General features: G+C 47.6%; 1 protein-coding gene across 3 annotated transcripts in view; it reads right to left on the reverse strand.

Annotated features, from left to right (window-relative positions):
• Positions 1-5,895: 5,895 nt before the first annotated feature.
• Positions 5,896-23,294, reverse strand: part of BICD2 (BICD cargo adaptor 2) — a 55,723-nt gene continuing 38,324 nt past the window's right edge. For 2 of the 3 annotated variants that reach the window (XM_044940288.2, XM_006063108.4), the window contains 6 exons: positions 15,872-16,024; positions 13,724-14,158; positions 12,072-13,079; positions 11,670-11,821; positions 9,833-10,043; positions 5,896-8,007 (listed from right to left, as the gene is read on the reverse strand). In XM_044940288.2, coding sequence (XP_044796223.1) covers positions 8,002-8,007; positions 9,833-10,043; positions 11,670-11,821; positions 12,072-13,079; positions 13,724-14,158; positions 15,872-16,024 — 1,965 coding nt within the window. In that variant the 3' untranslated portion in view covers positions 5,896-8,001. Of the gene's footprint in view, positions 10,044-11,669; positions 11,822-12,071; positions 13,080-13,723; positions 14,159-15,871; positions 16,025-23,294 lie in introns of all 3 variants that reach the window. The other variant, XM_006063107.4, reaches the window with a different exon arrangement.

A 23,294-nucleotide genomic window follows, 5' to 3' on the forward strand; every position in this document is an offset into this window, starting at 1 on the left:
TGAGTGTAACACTTTAACAGCATCATCTTTTAGGACTTGAAATAGCTGAGCTGGAATTCCATCACCTCCACTAGCTTTATTTGTAGTGATGTTTCCTAAGGCCCACTTGACTTCGGATTCCAGGATGTCTGGTCTAGGTGAGTGATCACACCATGTTTATCTGGGTCATTAAGATCTTTTTTGTATAGTTCTTCTGTGTTCTTGCCACCTTTTCTTAGTATCTTCTGCTTCTGCTAGGTCAATGCCATTTCTGTCCTTTATTGTGCCCATCTTTCCATGAAATGTTCCCTTGGTATCTCTAATTTTCTTGAAGAGATCTCTAGTCTTTCCCATTCTATTGTTTTCCTCTATTTCTTTGCATTGATCACTGAGGAACTTAGGAAGGCTTTTGTATTTCTCCTTGCTGTTCTTTGGAACTCTGTATTCAGATGGATATATCCTTACTTTTCTCCTTTGCCTTTTGATTCTCTTCTTTGCTCATCTATTTGTAAGGCCTCCTCAGACAAGCATTTTGCTATTTTGCATTTCTTTTTCTTGGAGATGGCTTTGACCACATCCTGGACAATGTTACAAACCTCTGTCCATAGTTCTTCAGGCAGTCTATCAAATTTAATCCCTTGAATGTATTTATCACTTCCACTGTAGAGTCATAAGGGATTTGACTTAGGTCATACCTGAATGGTCTAGAGGTTTTCCCTACTTTCTTCACTTTCAGTCTGAATTTGGCAATAAGGAGTTCATGATCTGAGCCACAGTCAGCTCCTGGTCTTTTTTGCTGACTGTATAGAGCTTCTCCATCTTTGGCTGCAAAGAATATAATCAATCTGATTTCGGTGTTGACCATCTGGTGATGTCCGTGTGTAGAGTCTTCTCTTGTGTTGTTGGAAGAGGGTGTTTGCTATGACTGGTGCATTCTCTTGACAAAACTCTGTTAGCCTTTGCCCTGCTTCATTTCATGCTCCAAGGCTGAACTTGCCTGTTACTCCAGGTGTTTCTTGACTTCCTCCTTTTGCATTCCAGTCCCCTGTGATAAAAAGGACATCTTTTCTTGGTGTTAGTTGTAAGTCTTGTAGGTCCTCATAGAACCGTTCAACCTCAGCTTATTCTGCATTAGTGGTTGGGCATAGACTTGGATGACTGTGATACTGAATGGTTTGCCTTGGAAACAAACAAAGATCAATCTGCCATTTTTGAGACTGCACCCAAGTACTGCATTTCAGACTCTTCTGTTGACTGTGAGGGCTATTCCATTTCTTCTAAGGGATTCTTGCCTACAGCAGTAGATATAATGGTCATCTGAATTAAATTCACCCATTCTAGTCCATTTTAGTTCACTGATTCCTAAAATGTCAATGTTCACTCTGGCCATCTCCTGTTTGACCACTTCCAATTTACCTTGATTCATGGACCTAGCATTCCAGGTTCTGTTGTTTACCACATCGGACTTTACTTCCATCACCAGTCACAACCACAATTGGGCATTTTTTTTTTCACTTTTGCTCAGCCTCTTCATTCTTTCTGGAGCTATTTGTCCACTCTTCTTCAGGATCATATCGGGCACTTACCGAGCTAGGGACTTCATCTTTCAGTGTCATATCTTTTTGACACTGTGGGTTTTCTAATGAAACACAGTTCCATTGATCAGTGTCTGTTTTTATGACAGAAGCATATTGGTTTTTTGTTTCTTCTTTTGCCGTGCTGCACAGCACATGGGATCTTAGTTCTCCAATCAGGGATCAAACCCGCATCCCTAACAGTGAAAGTGTGCAGTCTTAACCACTAGATCACCAGAGAAGTCCTAGTACCATGTCATTGTATCTTTGTAACCTAGTTTGAAATCAGGAAGTGTTAGTCCTCCAGCTTTTTCTTTCTCAAAAATACTCTGGGTAGACAGGGTTTATTGTGGTTCAATACGAATTTCAGATTTTGTGTGTGCACGTGTGTATGTGTGTGTGTGTGCATGTGTATGTGTGTGGAAAATGGACTGGAACTTTAATAAGAGATTTCACTGAACCTATAGTCTGCTATGAGTAGTATGGATACTTTAAGAATAATTATTGCAAACATAACACAGGATTTTCTTTCCACTTATTTGTGCCTTCTTCAATTTCTTTCATCGGTGATTTATAGTTTTTAGTGTACAGGTCTTTTGCCTCCTTGGTTAAGTTGATTTGCGGGTATTTATTTTTGTAATTTTGCTGTTTTGGGGGTGTATGGGGGCTTCATGGCTGCACGTTGGTCTTCTCTAGTTGTGACAAGTGAGGTCTACTCCCTAGATATGGTGTGTGGGCTTCTCACTGTGGTGGTTTCTTGTTGCAGAGCATGGGCTCTAGGGTGTGTGGGCTTCAGTACTTGCAGCACGTGGGCTCAGTATTCGTGGTACTCAGGCTCCAGAGCACGGGCTCAGAAATTGTGGCTCACAGGCTTAGTTGCCCCCAGGGCATGTGGAATCTCCCAAGACCAGGGATGGAACCTGTGTCTCCTGCATTACCAGGCAGATTCTTAACCACTGGACCACCAGGGAGTCCAATATGTATTATTTTTGATGCTACTGTAAATGGGATTTCTTTCTCAATTTCCTTTTCATATTATTCATTGTTAGTATATGGAAACAAAACTGATTTTTGTGTAATGACTTTGTATCCTTCTATTTTGCTGAATTTATTAATTATAACAGTATTTTCTGTGAAAATTTTCATTTTTTTACATATGAGATCATCTGCAGAGAAAATTTTACTTTATCCTTTCCAATTTGGATGACTTTTCTTCTGCTGGAACTTCCAATTCTGTTGCATAAAAGTGGTGAAAGCAGGCTTCCTTGCCTCGTTCCTGCTCTTAGAGGGAAAGCTTTCAAGTCTTACACCACTGCGTGTGGATTTCATATGGCTTTTTATTATGATGAGGTAGTTCCCTTGTGTTCCAGCTTGGCTGTTTTTATTGTGAAAGGATGTTGAATTTTGTCAAGAGGTTTTTCTGCCTCAGTTGAGATGATCGTGTGTTCTTTACCTTCATCCTGTTAATGTGGTATTCCACATTTACTGATTATTAAGGTGAACGGTTCTTACTTCCCAGGGATAAATCCCAGTTGAACTTGATGAACTTTTAATGCACTCTTGAATTTGGTTTGCTAGCATTCTGTTAAGAATTTTTGCATCTATCTTCATCAGGGGGTATTGGCTTATAATTTTCTTTTACAGTGTCCTTGTTCAGCTTTACTATCAGGGTAATGCTAGCCCTTAAGAATGTGTGCCACAAAGGAAGTCTTAAGTTGACTCTTTGATCATTACATGTTCTTCTTTGTCTCCTGTTGTCTTAATTAGTCTATTTAGTCTGATATTGGTAGAGTCACTCCTGTTCTTTTATGGCTACTGTCTGCATGGAATGTATTTTCCCATTATTTTAAATAAACAAGTATTTATCTAATTTGGCTGTGTCAGGTCTTAATGTGACGTGCAGGATCTTCACAGTGGCATGCAAGCTTCTCTCTAGCTGATGCGTGTGCTCAGTAGTTGCAGCACACACACACAATTGCCCCTCAGCATGTGGGATCTTAGTTCTCCAATCAGGGGTTGAACCCATGTCCCCTGGGTTGCAAGGCAAATTCTTAGCCACTGGACAACCAGGGAAGACCCTTTTCCCATTATTTTACATTCAACTGATTTTATATCTTTGGTGATGGTGGGAGAAATCAATGCAGTTTGGTAAACAAGTGTATGATAGGTCTGGGTCTCTATTGTATGCTTCCATTTATATAAGTGGGCTTCCCTGGTGGCTCAGATGGTAAAGAATCTGCCTGCAATGCAGGAGACCCAGGCTCAATCCCTGGGTCAGGAAGATCCCCTGGAGAAGAGAATCGCTACCCACTCTAGTATTCTCACATGGAGAGTTCCATGGACTGAGGAGCCTGGCGGGCTACAGTCCATGGGGTAGGAAAGAGTCAAACACAACTGAGCAACTAATGCTTTCAATTTCATTCATGTAAAGTACAGAAAAAGGCACAAGTGACCTGCACTGACAGACTCAGGAAGTTATCCCTGGGAGTGGGCGCAGAAAGAGGAGGGCTTTGGGAGACTGCCTGCCTGCATTTGTTTCTCATCTGGATGGTGGCTGCACGGTGTCCATTTTGGAAATATGCAGCCAATGGACACTTGCTTCACTCTTATGTATGTATACTGCACTTCACAAACACTTTAGGGTAAATAAAACAAACGTGATTCCTTAAGAGTGAGACGAACAAATGGAATCCCGGTGTGTGTGGGTGCGTGTGCATGTGTGATCAGTGATTCCTACTGTTCTCACGGAGGCCTATGAGGTGGTGTGCTCACAGAGTCCATGCAGGGAGCCTTTTCTATGGATAAGTTACCATGGCATTGCCTTTCACCTAGAAGGAGGAACTCTGTATACGTTTCAGGGAAGGCGGGGGCTCCACTCCAGGGACCTGAGCTTATAAAGGATCCAGTTCATGGGGACTGAGATGAACTCACAAGAGCCAGTTTACTTTCTCACAAAATGGTAACACACAGCTCTTCAGCTCTTCCAGCTCTGCTGTTTGAACACAACTGAAAGGTAAGCACAGAGGCAGACCTGATGGCATCCGGTCCCTGTCAAAACTTCACACCAAGTGATGTCAGAATGTAGGCATCTCTGTTTTCCCAGGAGGCTCCCAAAGGTAGGAGGCAAGGTCTCAAAGCTGGTGCTGTTGTTTATAGCTCTGGTAACGTGCTGGGTGTGAGGGTGAAAACCACTGTAGGGAGCTGGAGGAGGTGGTGGCAACAGGGACATTCCCTCGTGGAAAGCACAACCAAATGGAAAGCCTTTCAGCTCCAACTGCCCTCTCCCACAGGCTCCACGGGACCCCACCCACTCAGGAGGCTGCCACTCCACCTGTGAAATGAAGACACACATGTGCAAAGACCCAAAGCACACTGAGGGGTAGGGAAGACCTCAGCATCTGCACTTGTGCAAATGAAACACCCCAACGAGCACGACTGCCATGTCAAAGGGCTTGTTCTGCTTAGCCCAGTGTCAATACCCCCTCCTCCAGATCTGCTGCAGGCTTTCTTCCCAACCTCTTCCAGAGGCCTGTTGGGATGACAGGCCAGGAAGGAAAGAAGATTTCTTCCAGCTACTGAGTTAGAAAAACAAGTCTCTTTTGAAAGAAAGTTTCAAACTGAACATGGGTTCACACTACCCAAGTAGGATGGATGGGGACTGTCAAAGGGAGGGGCCTCTCAGTGACCATGAGGCCAAGGGAGAATTCAGGTGGAGGGTGGGGTCACGGGGAGATGCCAGGGCAGCAGGACCCTGACTTCAGACAGCTTCCCAGAGGGAAGCCCTGAAGTTTGGGTGAAATCACCTGGGTCTGACTAAGACTGTCAGAAGGAGAGGTGGCAAAGCGTCCTCAGACTTTCTGTGCCTCAGACATGACGTGTGCCCTACACCCGCGGTCGTGAGCAATCGCTGGGGCAGGCTCAGAGGGCCTTGAGCACGTTCCTGCAGATGAACACGGTTTTGTGCTGACAAACAAGTAATCCCTGTTGCCTGTACCCATCCATGCCTGGGGTACAAAACCAGGAGTTTGGACGGCAGAGGACCCCCTTGTCATGTAAATCTCTTTGCTTCCTGACCAGGTCAGTACAAAGGCAATGTGCTCTCACTGCCACACTGCTGGGTACTCACAACACGCGATGCCCATCACAAGAGGCAAGCCATGTCTTCCCTCCCTCCCACGCCTCCTGAGATAGGTCTCCTGAGATAGGGTGCCTCCAGTTCCCACCACCAGGGTTACTGACTGCCTAGTTTTCTTGTTTTAGGTGCTAGAATTACAGTGCATTGCTGCATCCACAGTCATCTGGAGCAGGGGGTCAGAGCAGCCACAAAGAACAAGTCTTGTGCTTTGTCTTTTTATTATTTTTTATTTATTGGTCCTACCAAAATGACCCTTTACCCAGGCCCACTGTTCCTATATGCACTGGCTTTACAGACACTTGTGCCATATGTCTGTGTCCCAGCTGGTGACTGATTTCCCATTCCTATTCCTTTTCCATGCAGTGCCTCATTTTCTCAAAATCTGAAGGCATTTTTGTTTGTTTGGGTCTGTGTAAAAGATCCTTGGCAGGAGAACATGCATATGATCTTAAAATAAAGACAACATTCTGACACTAAGGTAATGCACAGAAAAATACAGTACTCAGACATCATTGCAAATAAATACCCCATACAGATGAAGTTTTTGTAAATGTAACATTATTTCTTATGAATCAACACTGTAAGAGAAGGTAAAAACAGGGGTCCCTACAACTAGGAATAAAAATGCTTATTCCAGGAAACAGAATTCTTTCTTTCTTGCTACTTATATTATTATAATTTGTCCTGTATTTTGGAGAAAAGAGGACACTTCTTCTCATTCCTCCTCCTCGAGTACCAATTTGACCATTTGCATAACCTCACTTAGCAAATCAGGACAGGACAAAGATCTGGTTTGCTAAGGAGCTTCAGTGACTTCTGTTTCCTGAAATTAACAGTGATTAGTTACACCAAGCAAGAGAATATATAATGTCTCTTTCTCACATTTGCAAAGAATACTATGGCTAACCCTCACCCCAGTGCACGGGGCTGACAGTGCCAGCTCCCCTGCCACCTACCCCACTCTTCACAAACATGGCGTGTTGCTCACATAGCTTGCTTAGCTTGTCCCATAAAGTCCATTTGGTTCCCAAAGCACACACAAGGTTTGTATTCACTTTCATTTTTCAGCCCCTGAATTTGCAAGGATCTGCACAGTAAAGAATCACTGACTAACAGAATTTTGCACAATTGCTGTTTTCTTTCCCTCAATGAAGATGCCCAGATTTAGGTTCACAGGTGTGTGCCTATTCACACCAACTGGTCCATACCAGCCTTCAACATTTCCAAATAGCTCTTTACTGTTTGTTTTAGAGAATAGACTACGCTGGGCCACCTCCCTCAACTGATGAAGGCACTACTGGCAATGATTACTAACAAAAAGGCGTTGAAATAGAACACCCTAAAAATCGAAGACTGTAGGATTTTCTAAGTGTACCACAATTTGGCACAACAACCAGAGTAACAAAACAATTCCAATTTGGAATTTCACTGGTACAGTTGTATAAAATTCTGTTAATCAGTCATGCTTCACAATGTCCTAAAACCCAGAAAATTCTGGAATTTGTAGGTAATACTACTCATTCAATAATTTATCTTTTTGTTTTCAAGTGCCTTTTACTGTTTAACCAGAGCAAAGGTCAAGTTTTCTTCTTGTTACACTGAACTATTCCTAAGAATAATAATAATACAATATGAAAAACCCCAGAATCGGAATACCCTGGATTTCTTAATGAACATGGCATTTAAAATCTGTAATTTCAAACATGAACCACAATGCCGTGTAATCTAAAAGGCTGCTGAACCACAGTGTGGATACATTTAGCCGGGCTCCTTACCGGGTTGAAGCCTTCACTTAAACAGTCTAGAGCTACACGCTAGGAGGACACATCTGTGCCATGTGCTGATATCAGACCAACACGCTGTTGGGAGCTACAGGACCACGAGACAGACTACGGCATCTGAGACCATCTCTATGCCAGGGATTAAGGAAGCAAATATAATATCAAAATATCAAAAGTGCACAGATTGATTGGGTAAAAAAGGAGTATCTGTAATAGGGAGACCCCAGTGGTGAGTGTTTCTAGAGGGTTCCTAAGCAAGCCTGGTGGTCGCTCTCCAAGCAGGTTCTTCAGCGCCTGTACAAAGGCCTTTCCAAGCAGCAGCTGGCGGTATTCTCAACATTAAAGCTTTTATTTCCTCTGCCATTAAAAACTTAGGGAATGCTATTTTGAAAAGAATTGCAGTGGCATATCCAAAAACGTTTCTAAGTGGACTTTTAGGCTGCCCTTCCTTCCTCTGCGTGGGCCCATGGGAGAGGAAGGGAGGGGGGTGCAGTGTGACAGGGCCGGCGGCCGAGTCCTCCCAGCAGCTACTCTACAGCTGAAAATGGGAGAAAACAAGACAGCGTTAGAACTGGTCACCTGTCAGACAACTAAGCTCTCACCGAGCTGTGAGGGCATGGGTGTGTTAGTTGGCAGCAGAGAAGACCTGCATGTGTTAGGGGGGCCGCTGACCCCGAGTGCCTCATGAAAACCCTTTACAAGTATGGAGAAGCTGTGTGCCAGGTTCGGAGAGAAGGCAGAAGCAGTATGCGGGGCCAGCAGGCAGTCATGCCCCTGGGAGTCCAGCTTGCAGAGGGGAGATGGCCTGACATCTTCTCAAGTGGGAGGGGCATCAAGACCTGACATCCCCTCTGCAAAGCAGCCTGGAGCTAAAGACAGGCACACAGAAGGGACAGGTGTGGTCTATCCTGCGTATCTTCAATCCGGCAGTTTGCAAAACCCATACTGGCATCTGGTGGGAACTGAGACATGCTCGGGAACTAAGGGAAAAAGTGGAATGGGGCAGACAGAAGTGTGCAGGGGAAATGCAAACTCCCCCTCCTGGCCACAGAGAGAGAAGCAAGGAGCTATTCAAGGTCTGCAGCCTCACGGATGGTGGCCCCATGGATGACAGGGAGAGAAACACTGAGAGAAGTCCAGCTGCCAAAGCTCTGGTGTGGATGCAGCTCCTGAGAATGGGGGGAGTCCTATGACTGCCTTTCTGGTCTGTTACCACCCCTGCAACTGCACTGACGATCAAGAACCATATTCCTCCTACTGTGAATCCTGAAACTTGCCCTGTCTCCACGCAAAGCTCCTTTCCCACACCAGGCAGGGCTTCAGCTATAGCTGTGGGACCGAGACCCACTGTTCAGCCTGGTCTGCTGGTGACTCAGGCTCAGCTTAGGGGTTTCCATAGCCCTGTTTCTTGGAGTCTGAAGCCCTGTGGGAGGAAGGCCTGATAATGGGCAGAGGGTGAAAAAATCCACTTGAAAGCTGGGGACACTGTTAAGTTCAAAAAGATGGGCTTCCTGTGAGGACAGAAGTCTAGCCAGGCACTTGGGAAGCTTTTCTTATTGGAAAAAACCCAAGCCTTTGGCCCACCAATTTGTCACCTTGCAGGCCACCAGACAAGCATACGAATCTCAGACAGAGAAGCTGAGACTGCTGAGCTCAGGTCTGGGATGTGGCTAGGCATGCCTGTGCCTCTTGGGCATGACTGGTCCCTGGGCTTGAGAACGTGGGGCTGCTCTTCCTCTGTGTTTAGGGGAAGGAATTCTGTAATTCTGTCCCAAATATAAACTGCAACGAGATGCTGCACAAACTTCATAATCTGCCAAGTGCAGAGTGTCCTCCATGGCTGCACCTGGGACTCAGGCTGGAACCTTTAACACTGGTTTCTGGGTGCTGGGGCAGTGTAACTGCATTAGACACATGCAGGGAACATGCAAGTTTCAATGCAAGTTCTGCCCCTCCCACTGGGAGCCAACAGCAACTGGGCCCTGGAAAGCCACATTTTTGCAAGGACGTGTGGCTCCAACCCCACCTTGACCACCCAACCAAGAGAGCAGCTGCTGTGAAGGGTGGTCCCGAGGGATGAGAAACAGACGCAAAGCTTGCAGCGTCCAGGTGGAGTGGCAGGCTGCCTCTGCTAAATTCTTCCCTCTGTGCATTAGTCACAGTTAAGACCAGCCTAGCACCACAGTCCCGCTGCTGCCAGGTTAGTTGAGGTGAAGCGACAGGTGACGTGCGGCAGGTTAGCTGCAGCGTGTGACCTTGCGGCCCTAATCGCAGTAAATGTTATACTTCTCGCCACAGAGCACCTGGGCAGCAAGCCCAGCACCCTCAGCCCTCTCACTAGCACAGGCGCAGGTATGACTTACACTCGGGGGGCCAGGCTTGGCCTTGGAGGTGGCCTTGGTGCGGCCCCTCCGGGTCTGCTCGTGGTCCAGCTCGAGCAGCTCCAGCCGCTGGGTCAGTGCCAGCTTCTGCTGGATGGCCATGCGCAGCAGTGAGTTGAGTGTCTTCTTCTCGTCCTCGGCAGCTGCCAGCTGCCGCTGCATCTCATCCAACTGTGTGATGTACTCGTCACATCTGTGGGGAGGCGAGAGGCAGAGCGTGGCTGAAGGACCTGGGAGAGCCAGCAGAGCACGTGACCATGGTCCTCATGCTGAGAGCTCCAGGTGCTCGCGTGCTAAGTAGTTTCAGTTGTGTCCAACTCTGTGCGACCCTATGGACTGTAGCCCATCAGGCTCCTCTGTCCAGGGGATTCTCCAGGTAAGAATACAGGAGTGGGTTGCCATGCCCTCCTCCAGAGGGATCTTTCCGACCTAGGGATCGAACTAGCGTCTCTTAAGTCTCCTGCACTGGTAGGCGGGTTCTTTACCACTTGCACAACCTGGGAAGCCGAGCTCCAGGTGAGGGGACTGAGATAGGATTCATCAGCTTACTGAGCCACAAACGAAGAGGATGTGCCTTTCTGAGGTTTGGTTTTCTCTGAGAGGGACTCTCTAAAGCCAGTTTTCACTAAAGCAGGCAGTGGATGGTGCCCTTGAAGACCTCCAGCTGCCCCAGGGGAGCAAGTTAGGGGTGTGATGTCACTTGGCTCTCAGGACGTGGGGATAAACCCGAGGACAGGAATCTGTTTGTTCTTGGAACAGCCCAGGCACACAGCAGGTGCTTAGTAGTCTGGGACAAACAGCCAACAAGGGCCTAGGAAAAGCACACGTGGGCACCACAAACAGCCCCACGTTAGCATCTGCCAACTGACACGGGCCCTCTACCTGGGTAAGGATCTGGGAGAGAAATGCCCACTCTGGGTCTGCCCCTGAGGGAGGGAGTGTGGCTGGGGTAAAGGTGGTGGTGGGCACACCCACCCTACACCCCCATCCACCAAGGCCAAGGACCATCAGCAAGTTTCAACCTTTGCCCAGAGGTTTGCCATCTTGGCTCCATCTGAGAAGTCACACTTTTAAATAATACAAGTTAAGGGAGCAAAGGTCAACATACCATGTGCTAAGGGACTAATTGAAATCTTTCCCAAACACTTTGCCCAGGAGGAGGGAGCTTTGTCCCTCTCCTCCCACTTCGCTGAAATGCAGGGAGTGCCCAGCACCTTGACACAAGGCGAAGCAGACCCTGAGCTCAGTTCCAACCTATTTAACCAGGAGTCTCAGCCTCCCAGCCCTGAGGACACACCAGGCCTATCCAGAGAACACTCCCCTGGTGCTTGACTGACTGTGGCCAGCAGATGGCACCAAGCCTCTCTGAATAGGGAGACACCCAGAACCAGGCCCCAAAGCAGCCTCCAGCTCCGCACTGGCCCAGGGTTCCTGGCCAAAGGACTGGCCTAAACAAAGATGCTGCCCACCACCCCCAACAAAGTCCACCTGGTAGGGTCAGAGTGGGAGCACTGTGACCGCACCACTGCTGGGAGGGGAAGCTTTCTTCTACAATATACGAACTTTCCACCAAGTTCTGGAAAGCAAGCTCCTCATTTGTTATCAGTGGCTTGCCCACTTGCCTGCTTCTCCTTCGAAGCTCAAGCCTCCAGCCTGGCCACTAAGGACCCACCCTCATGGCCTTCTGCTTCCAACTTCCTCATTTTACACAAAGTGGAGACAAAACTTGGGCCCCTGCATTTTCACAAATAGCAGAAATGGAAATTGCCCACAGGGCCAGGTTCCCGGGCTGCTCAGCAGCGACAGCAGTAAGCTTTACCTGGTGGCAAACATAGCGCGCAGTGAGGAGAAGGTGGCCGCGTCCTCCTTGAGGGTCTTGAGCTCATTGCGCAGCTTCATCATGGTCTCAGTCACCATTGCCTTCTCGTTCTCGTACTTGCTCTTTAGGTTGGCGAGGGCCACCTCTGCCGTCTGGGGGGGTCAGAGTTGTAAAAGACAGGCACACGAGGCATCAGGAGGGGTCCGCTGCCTTGGTGAGCACCACAGATCAAGGCCCCAACCAGCCCTGGGCCCCTGAGACCCAGCCCCTCCCCACAGCATTGAGGTGAGGTTTTCTCTCATCTTTTCTTCGAGCTGGGACAGGACAAGGTGGAAGCCAGGGAGGCTGAGAAAGCCCCCACCCACCTACCCACCCCCTGCTGGACCCGAGCGCCATGCACACCTGCTTATTGGCCTTGAGCACCATGCGCAGTGTGGTGATCTGCTCCCGCTTGGTGCTGAGCAGCGACTTCAGCTTCAGGATCTCCTCCATGAGTGCCTCCCGGTCCTTGTCTGCAGCTGGGCCCAGCTCCTGGGAGGCCAGGCGCTGCCGTGACAGCTCTGTGGTGCGGTCCACGGCTGCCTGCAGGTGCCTGATCTGATCACGGATGATGGCAATCAGATTGTAGATGTTCATGGGCTCTCGGCGTGGGTCACTCAGGGGTGAGGGCAGAGAGGAGCCAGGCGAGGGGCTGCTGTCCCTGGCCCTACCCTCTGCGGGTGGTGGGCCCTTGGGCAGGACAGGTGAGCGGCGCTCACGGGTCTCCGGGCTGCAGCTGCCGGTGCCAGCTGGGCCCTCACGGTAGTAGTCTAGCACCACACGCGTGGGTGTCTCATTGTTGCACATGCACACGTGGTGGTAGAGATTGGCCAGTTCCTCGCTGAAGGTCACCAGCTCATCCTGGGCCACGCTCAAGCTGCCTTGTGTCTCACCAGCAACATCGCTCACCTTCTTCAGCTCTGTCTGCAGCCGCGCCAGGAGCTCACGGTCCTGGCAGCTGGCTTTCTCCAACAGGGAGACCTTCTCAGTCAGCGCCTGGTTCTCAGCCTCATGCCGGCCCTTCTCCTCGGCGTGCTGGGCCTCGCTGGCCTCATGTGCACTGCGCAGGGCCTTCAGCTGCTCCCGGAGGTCGCCCGCCTCTGTCACGGCCACACGGTACTTGCAGGCCAAGATCTCGGGCCCGTTGATGTCCACCTCGTAGTAGTCACCGTCTTCGTGGCTGTCCCGCTCCTTCTCGCTGTCCAGCGCAGTCCGCCGCTCCTTGCTGGCCTGCAGGCGCCGCAGAGCACTCAGGTTCTCCGTGAGGCGGCTCACCTCCGCGTGCTGCTCGGACAGGGCCCCTCGCGCCTGCTCCAGCTGCTTCTGTGTGTCCTGCAGTGTTGCCAGCAAGCCCACCTTCTCCCTCTCCACCTGCAAAGGCAGAGAAAGGGACCGTCAACAGCCCACAGGAGTCTCTGCCCTCAGAGAACCCCTGGTCAGTCCCAGTGAAGACCCTGTCCATGCCACATTCATCACCCTGCTGAGCTGTCTCTGATAAATCTGGGTCGAGGTGTCATGTGTGGGGCCATGATGGCTCCTCCCCCTGCCCAGCTGTTTGTGGGGCCAAGTGAGTCCCTCCTTAGAGACATGCAGCAAACCAAGAGGCTGTGATGCAGACCCTGGGGTTCTGTTCTGTTGGGGCAGGAAACCCTGACGTGTCTAACGGACACAGCATGGGAAACCATATGTGGAGACCTCAGAGAGATGTTAAACTTCTGGTGGTGCCCAAGCTCATAACCAGAAAACTATTTCTCTGGGCACCTTCCACCTATAATGCTGCAGTTCCACTTAGGTAACAATACAGAATTACCTACGTAGAAGAAATGTAAGTAAAGGACTGCATAGCATTTAAAAAATTCACAAAGTGTCAGGCAAGCACTATCCTGGTGAACAGCAGGTCTGGCCAACACCATCAAGGACAGCAGTGGAGGTGGGGATGGCGCACATGGGCCCAAGGCCCAGGGCTGTGGCACAAACCCGATGGGGTGGGGTCCCAGCACCATCCACCTGCTCACCTGCATTAGCTGCTGCTTAAGCTTCTGGATCTCAGAGATGTTGAGCTCACTGAGCAGGTCAGAAACGAGGCTGGGAGGGGGTGGGGTGAGACCGTCCTTGGTGGGCGTGGAGGTCTTGTTGTCCAGCGGCACCTTGCCCAGGCCACCGTGCTCGAAGCCATTGGCCAGGGCCTCGGCGTCGTCACCAAGCTTGAGGCCGTCCAAGGAGACGTGCAGGTGGCTGGTGTAGAGGGAGTCGTTGATACTCATGTAGTGCGACAGCTCCTTGCGCAGGCTGTTCTTCTGCTCCCGCTCCGTCTTCAGCGTCTCCAGAGCCTCCTCCAGCTGCCGCTCCGAGATCTCCTTGAGCCGAATGGCGTCCTCCAGCTGGCTGTTGAGGTATTCGGTCTCCTCCTCCAAACGCTTGATCTCATGTTTGAGGCCCTCAAACTCCACCTGTAAAAGAGAGGTCAACACTCTTCTATCCCCGTGGGATGGGGAAGAAGCACCATCGTGGTGACTGAACAACTGGGAGAACATGGATACTCAGAGGGTTGCAGGCATGAGGTGCACACAGGAAATGCTGAGCCCGCGCCTGGGACACGTGTGCACACATGAGCAGTGCAAAAAAGCATGCGACTTGCTCAGCACCAGAGGTGCCCTCTGGTGGAATTCAGGACACACCCACACTGCCAATTTGTTAGGTCACTTAAAATGCTACCAAGTATATACTGACTTTAAATTCTACAAAACTTCTTCATTATCACTAAGAGTTGATTAAATACTTTTAAGATACAAAAAATACGTATCTAGATGTGCAATGTGACCATCACTTCTAATCACATTTCAAAGTGAAGGAACTACAGCTCCCACTGGAGTGGGATGTGCCCGCACTGCACACACCACCCTGCCTGAGAAAGGCCGGGTACAAGTGGGGAGGCGGAGTCCAGAGCTGTGCATGCCAGGACAGTATGTGCCGGTGGACAAGGAGAGAACTGACAGAAACCAATGCCTGGTGTGGGTACTCAGGGTCTATGAGCAACTTAAAAACAAACTGGTATTATTCTGCAATATTTGTGCAAGAAATGAGGCGTAAACCACTCAGAGGCAGGTCGATTAGGGTCTCTGTGGAGTGAGGACTAGAGTAGGGGAACCCCAGGGAGAGGCCAGACTCCATGTGCCATTAATGGTCTGGTTTCCCACTCCTCGGGATGCCTGACCCACAGATGAGCACAGCGTCACAGAGGGTCTGCCGAGCAGCCAGAGGAGGAGCTCTGGTGCCTGTGTTCCTGGGAGGAGATCCACTTCCTCTGGCTCCAAGGGTCAGAAGTTCTACTACCAGTGTAAACATATGGGCCCATACTTCCTTATGCTGGATTTAAATACCCGGGTCCCCAGTTTGGGGATTTCTGGGATAAAGGTCCCCCTAGTCCCCAACCTGTGCAGCTGTGGTTCTTGGACAGTTAGGTGACAAGGGCAGGCCTTGAAGGGCCTGGGTGTCTTGTCCCAGGTAGAAGTGACCCTCTTGTCCTCTCACAGGTGGAGGTGACCCTTCTGTCCCCATCCTGTCACAGGGGGGGAGAGGAGACCTCCTGTCCCTGACCTGTCCCAGGTGGAAGTGTTCCTACTCGTCCCACCCATTTTTATGTTCCTTGAGAACATCATATGACAGCCTGGACATCTCCACACTACTCAAGGGTCACTAGACTTCACCCCAAAGTCCAGGACCATATGGGGTTCAAAGGAGTCTAGAAAACATGATACAGTGGGAGGAGTGGGTACACTGATAGCTCTAGGGTTCCAGATGCATACGGACATCTCTGGTCTCCTGCTGGCACCTGAAATGAGATGGAGCCAGACACCCAGCCTCTGGGGTCTTTTGGTATCACATCTTCATCACCTCCATTTTCCTCCAATTTTTGCTGGCTGGAACACCTTGGTTAATCCAATTGCCAGCCAACAATACAGCCGGAGGCTTTGTTTTTCTGGTCTTGAAGGGGCTGGGCTCTGCTGCCACACCCTCGAACCACAGTGGCATATAACCCTCAGCCTGAGTGCAGAAGGAGGGAGGGAATGTCTTCTGACCATGGAGACAGCAAAGTGAGGGTTAGGCCTGGCTGTGGCCCAGAGCTAATCTACCTGTCCCACCTGTGCAGCCCAGATACTTGCCTGATTCTGCCTCAGCACAGACACCTGCTTCTGCAGGCTGATATTTTCCTCCTCCAACTCCGAGTAGTCCTGCAGCAGGCGTGCCTCCCGGAACTTGTACTCCTTGATGTCATCCCGCAGGCGGCCACGTTGAATCTCTACGTTCTGATTGATCTGCCAGGAGGAAGGTGGATGTGAGAAGCCTGCTCTAGTTGGTCTCACCACTCCTAAGGCAGAAGGAGCTCGGTGCAGCCAGGCCCACCATGGTAGCCACACAGCCAGCACTTGGAATCCCAGGCTTGCCGTGGTGTCCAATGTAGCCACCTAACAAGGAGCTGGGGCCGTGAGCTGTGTGGTATGGGGGTGAACAGCACAGGGTCTCAGCAGCTCTGACCCCTGGTTTCTTCATATGTCAAATGGGGTCTAAAGTAGTTCCTCTGTCACGTGCTGCTGGTAGCATGCACTGGTGCAATGCTGTGGAAACAGTCTGCAGATGCTCAACAGTTCAGCACAGGGTTAAAGCTGACCTAGCAGTGGGCCTCAGCAGGCACTCCAAAGAAAGGAAAACGCATGTCCACACAAAACCTTGTGAGTGAATGTTCAGACACTATTCATAACAGCAAAGGCAGAAACAACCCAAATGTTCACCAACTGAAGAGATAAACAATATATGGTATATCTATACAACTGGATGTTACTACACATGCTGTAACACAAATGGACCTTGAAAACAACATGAGTAAAAGAAGAGGTGTTAGTGTTCACGTACCTTATGACTTCACTTATATGAAATATTAAGAATAAGCAAACCCAGAGAGACTGAAAAAGCAGATCAGTGGTTGCTGGGGGCAAGGGGAAGATGGGAAGGAGAGTGACTGTTAATGGGGTTTCTTCCTGGAGTGATGAAATATTCTAAAATTGATTTGGGATGGTGCATGAATCTGTAAATATACTAAAATCCACTAACAGCATATTTTCAAATGGGTGATTTGTAAGGGATATGAATTATCTCAATAATTCTATTAAAAAAGTCCCTGCCTCCAAGTTGTCTAGGGGATTCAAACATGCACGGAGAGAGCCAAGTGCAGACCTGGCATGAATTGTGCAATCAAGACTGTGGGGGATTCTCAACCAGCTACTACTCTGTGCCAAGGGCCAGGACCTGGGTCCCTTGGCCAACATTCTGGAGTCATTGTATACACTGTAGGATGTTTAGCTGCAGCCCCCATACCTGCTGTAACCACAGAAACTGCCTTGACTCAAGGTTGGTGCCCCTGGAGGCAGAATCGTCTCTGAGGCAAACTCTCCATCTCTCCTCACATTCTCGGTCCCAACATTCTAAGCAGCCTCCCCTAGATACCTGCAAAGATCTAATGCCCACCCCCTTCGCTAGAAGCACCATCACCCACTGGGCCCCAGAGCTCACTCTGTCCTTCTCTCCCAACACAGCAGCATCTCTGCTGGTGCTGAGGTTTCTTGTGATCACATTGATGCATACACTTTGCAGACAAGATTCTATGATTCCACATAGGTACACATGGAAAAGCAATGTTGGACTGATAAAGTGAAATAGGACCAATAAGAAAAGAAGAACACAACAAAAAGGGGAATGAGTTATCACATATATCAAGTACTCCTGACAAATGCTTACTACCAAAATCTGCAGCAAATGGACCAATGCAGTCCCCTCATTAAGTGAGCCAAGGAGGCACCCAACAGATGACATGGGGTGCAGGCGGAGCAGCGGCTGTGCAGCGCTGGCGTCTGAGGAGGCCTTACAAATAGCAGTGAATAAAAGAGAAGCGAAAAGCAAAGGAGAAAAGGAAAGGTATATCCATTTGAATGCAGAGTTCCAAAGAATAGCAAGGAGAGGTAAGAAAACCTTCCTCAGTGATTAGCGCAAAGAAACAGAGGAAAACAATAGAATGGGAAAGACTAGAGATCTCTTCAAGAAAATTAGAGCTACCAAGGGAACATTTCATGCAAAGATGCCCTCTAAAGGACAGAAATGGTATGTTAGGTATAGACCTAACAGAAGCAGAAGATATTAAGAGGTGGCAAGAGTACACAGAAGAACTATACAAAAAAGATCTTCATGACTCAAATAATCACGAATGTATAATCACTCACTTAGAGCCAGACATCCTGGAATGTGAAGTCAAGTGGGCCTTAGGGAAGTATCACTACAAACAAAACTAGTAGAGGTGATGGAATTCCAGTTAAGCTATTTCAAATCCTGAAAGATGATGCTGTGAAAGTGCTGCACTCAATATGCCAGCTAGTTTGGAAAACTCAGCAGTGGCCACAGGACTGGAAAAGGTCAATTTCATTCCAATCCCAAAGAAAGGTAATGCGAAAGAATGCTCAAACTACCACACAACTGCACTCATCTCACACGCTAGTAAGACAATGCTCAAAATTCTCCAAGCCAGGCTTCAACAGTACGTGAACCGTGAACTTCCAGATGTTCAAGCTAGATTTAGAAAAGGCAAAAGAACCAGAGATCAAATTGCCAACATCTGATGGATCATGGAAAAAGCAAGAGAGTTCCAGAAAAACATCTATTTCTGCTTTATTGACTATGCCAAAGCCTTTGACTGTGTGGATCATCACAAACTGTGGAAAATTCTGAAAGAGATGGGAATACCAGACCACCTGACCTGCCTCTTGAGAAATCTATATGCAGGTCAGGAAGCAAGTTGGAACTGGACATGGAACAACAGACTGGTTCCAAACAGGAAAAGGAGTACGTCAAGGCTGAATATTGTCACCCTGCTTATTTAATTTACATGCAGAGTACATCATGAGAAATGCTGGGCAGGAGGAAGCACAAGCTGGAATCAAGATTGCCAAGAGAAAGATCAATAAACTTCAGATATGCAGATGACACCACCTTTATGGCAGAAAGCAAAGAACTAAAGAGCTTCTTGATGAAAGTGAAAAAGGAGAGTGAAAAAGTTGGCTTAAAGCTCAACATTCAGAAAACTAAGATCATAGCATCTGGTCCCATCACTTCATGGGAAATACATGGGGAAACAGTGGAAACAGTGTCAGACTTTATTTTTTTGGGCTCCAAAATCACTGCAGATGGTGACTGCAGCCATAAAATTAAAAGATACTTACTCCTTGGAAGAAAAGTTATGACCAACGTAGACAGCAATTAAAAACCAGAGACATTACTTTGCCAACAAAGGTCTGTCTAGTCTAGGCTATGGTTTTTCCAGTAGTCATGTATGGATGTGAGAGTTCGACTATAAGGAAAGCAGAGCCTGAAGAATTGATGCTTTTTAACTGTGGTGTTGGAGAAGACTCTTGAGAGTCCCTTGGACTGCAAGGAGATCCAACCAGTCCATCCTAAAGGAAATCAGTCCTGAATATATATTGGAAGGATTGATGTTGAAGCTGAAACTCCAATACTTTGGCCACCTGATGCGAAGAACTGACTCACTTGAAAAAACCCTGATGCTGGGAAAGATTGAAGGCAGGAGGAGAAGGGGACAACAGAGGATGAGATGGTTGGATGGCATCACCGACTCAATGGACATGAGTTTGAGTAAACTCTGGGAAGTGGTGATGGACAGGGAAGGCTTGCGTGCTGCAGTCCATGGGGTTGCAAAGAGTCGGACACGACTAAGCAACTGAAGTGAACTGAAATTACTGATTGGTGAAATGCAAGGCTTGTCAGGAAAGCAAAACTCCTGAGAGGCAAACATAAACAAAATAACACAGTGTGAGCGGTAACCTGAAGAAACATATTTACTTGCTTCCTAACAAAATTCTACATACACCTTGACTCTGGCCATTTCCCTTGCTTACCACCCAACTGATTATTACGATTAATTTTAATGTCAGCTTATCTAGGCCCTGGCCTCCAGATATTTGGTCAAACACCAGTCTAGGTGTCACCATTAAGGTATATTTTCAGATGAGATTAACATTTAAACTCACAGACCCACTGAGTAAAAATGTGGATCCAATCAGTCGAAGGCCTTTAAAAAAAAAAAAAAAAAAGATAGCCTTCAGACTGAAGCTGCGACATCAGCTCTTTCCTGGGTCTCCAGCCAGATGGCATAACCTGCAGATTTTGGATCTGCCAGCCACCACAACTGAGTGAGCCAATTCCCTACAATAAATCTCTGCCTTCCACCCCCCAACCCAGCACCCTGCAAAACACATACCTCTATCCATCTGCTTCTCTAGAGAGTCCTCGTTAACTCAATGATTGATATATAAGAATTGTGCTTTGGATATCAGAGAAGAAAAAGAAATAAAAGGTATCCAGATTGGAAAAGAAGTAAAACTCTCCCTGTTTGCAGATGACATGATCACGATACCACACACAGAAAATCTGAAGGATGCTACCAGAAAATTACTAGAGCTAATCAAAGAGACATAAGACCTGTAATGCAGAAAACGATAAGACACTGAGGAAAGAAATTAAAGACCACACAAATAGCGGAGAGATACACTATGTTCTTGGATTGGAAGAATCAATATTATGAAAACGACTATACTACCCAAAGCAATATACAGATTCAATACAGTCCCTGTCAAACTACCAATGGTATTTTTCACTGAACTAGGACAAAAAAATTCACAATTTGTATGGAAACACAAAAGACCCCAAACAGCCAAAGCAATCTTGAGAAAGAAGAATGGAGCTGGAGAAATCAATCTTCCTGACCTCAGACTATACTACAAACCTACAATCATCAAGACAGAAATATAGAAATATATTTCCATATATAGAAAACAAGAAATATAGGCCAATGGAACAGGTTGAAAGCCCAGAGATTAACCCATGCACTTATGGGCACCTTATCCTTGACAAAGGAGGCAAGACTATACAATGGAGGAAAGACAGCCTCTTCGGTAAGTGGTGCTGGGAAAACTGGACAGCTACATGTAAAAGAGTAAAATGAGAACACTTCCTAACACCATACACAAAAATAAGTTCAAAATGGATTAAAGACTTAAATATAAGGCCAGAAACTATAAAGCTCTCAGAGGAAAACATAGGCAGTATAATCTTTGACATAAATCACAGCAAGATCCTCTTTGACCCACCTCCTAGAGTAATGGAAACAGAAACAAAAGTAAACAGATAGGACCTAAATAAACTTAAAAGCAACTGACAAAGGATCAATGTCTAAAATATACAGGCAGCTCATACAGCTCAATATCAGAAAAACAAAGAGCCCAATCAAAAAAATGGGCAGAAGACTTAAATAGACATTTCTCAAAAAAAGACATTCTCCAAGTTGTTCAGTTGCCAAGTTTTGTCCGACTTCTTGCAATCCCATGAACTGCAGCACGCCAGGCTCCCCTGTCCTTCACAGTATCCTTGAGAGTGATGCTATCTGACCATCTCATCCTCTGCTGCCCCCTCTTCTTCTTTTTCCATCAGTTTTTCCCAGCATCAGGGTCTTTCCCAATAAGTTGGCTCTTTGCATCAGGTGGCCAAAGTATTGGAGCTTCAGCTTCAGCATCAGTCCTTCCAATGAATAATCAGGATTGATTTCCTTTAAGATTGACTGGTTTGATCTCCCTGCTGATGGCCAATAATGAAAAGAAGTTGAACACTGCTTATCATTAGAGAAATGCAAATGACAACTATAATGATGTATATCACCTCATACCAATTAGAATGGCCATCATCAGAAAAACTACAAACAATAAATGCTGGAGAGGATGTGGAGAAAAAGGAACCCTACTGCACTGCTGGGAATGTAAACTGATGCAGCCACTATGGAGAACAGTGTGGAGATTTCCTAACTAGGAATAAAACTACCCTATGACCCAGCAATCCCACTACTGGGCATATACTCTGAGAAAAACACAATTCAAAAAGACACATGTACCCCAATGATCACTGCAGCACTATTTATAACAGCCAGGACATGGAAGAAACCTAGACGTCCATCAACAGATGAACGAAGAGAAAAGATCTGGTACATATATATGCAATGGAATATTACTTGGCCATAAAAAGGAACACATTTGGGTCAGTTGTAGAGAGGCAGATGAGCCTAGAACCTGTTACAGAGTGAAGTCAGTCAGAAAGAGAAAAACAAATATTGTATATTAGTACATATACATGGAATCTAGAAAAATAATAATGATGAACCTATTTACAGAGAAGAAATGGAGATGCTGATGCAGAGAACAGACTCATGGACACAGCAGGGGAAATACAGGGTAAGACAAATTGAGAAAGAAGCATTGACATACATACAATATCATGTGTAAACAGGAAACTGGTGGGGAAGCTGCTGTGTATCACAAGGAGCCCAGCCTGGGGCTCTGTGACAACCTAGAGGAGTGGGATGGGGAGGGAGGCTCACCAGGAAGGGGATATATACATATAATTATGACTGATTCATGTTTTTATACAGCAGAGACCAGCACAGCACTGTAAAGCAATTATGCTCCAATTAAAAAAAAAAAACTGCCCACTCAGTATGGGAAGACACAGGAGTTAAGATGGTGAAACAGGGGCAGCAAGTGGGAGCTGTTGGTCAATGAAAAATGTAAATGGACTTTACTTAAAACTTAACAGCTCTCCTCAATGAAACAAGTGGTCCTAAAGTGGACAGAAAAAGGACAGAGGGAGAGACAAGACCACGGGCCAGCTTGACTGCTTAGTCGAAGCCCTCTGCACCCCAGAACCTGTGTGCCCAGGCTGTACCAGAAGCCTCTGCTGAGCTGCACCCTAGCACAGTCTGCCTGCACAGGAGAACCATTTTTGCTTTTTATTGAGATATGATTCACGTCCCATAAAGTTCACCCACTGACAGTGTACAATTCTGAGGTTATAGTTTATTCATAGTTGTGCACCATTACCTATTCTAGAACATTTTCATTACCCTAGAAAGAAACCACACACCAATCAGCAACCACCACTATGCTTTCAGTCTGTGAATCTGCCTTTTCTTGGCGTTCACAGAAATGAACCTGGACAACGTGTGGTCTCTCTGCATGGCTCAAAAAACCTTTCACTGACTCTGTCTCCATACTGGCACTGCTCTGGCAACCCTAGGGGCATGACCCCTTCCTTCACTACTGAGTACTGTCTGTGCTGGGCGCTGTTCTAGGCTCTGTGTTGTTCACTGAGGCTCCTTAAAGTTGCCCACGTACAGCACACACATTGCCAGCTGGTGTTGGCTGCTGCTGAGGGAGGCCCTGATGAGGCAAGGAGAGGTGCTATACTGAAGTCAGGTCTGGGAATCTGGACTGCAGAGAAGTCAGCACTCTACACTGCAGAGCCCCATCAGAGTGCGGCTGGAGCTCAGGCACAGGGAGGGAGCACCACCCTACACAGGAGTGCTCCAAAGCTGGTCTGTATCGTTCCCCAGAGGAACGGGCAAGACATTTAGCCAGGAGGTCGCAGCCCAATCCCCAGGAAAAGCCTGTGGCCCCAAGGAAGGCCAGGGTGGACATGGGA

Source organism: Bubalus bubalis, chromosome 3 (genome assembly GCF_019923935.1).
Source record: "Bubalus bubalis isolate 160015118507 breed Murrah chromosome 3, NDDB_SH_1, whole genome shotgun sequence".
NCBI lineage: Eukaryota > Metazoa > Chordata > Mammalia > Artiodactyla > Bovidae > Bubalus > Bubalus bubalis.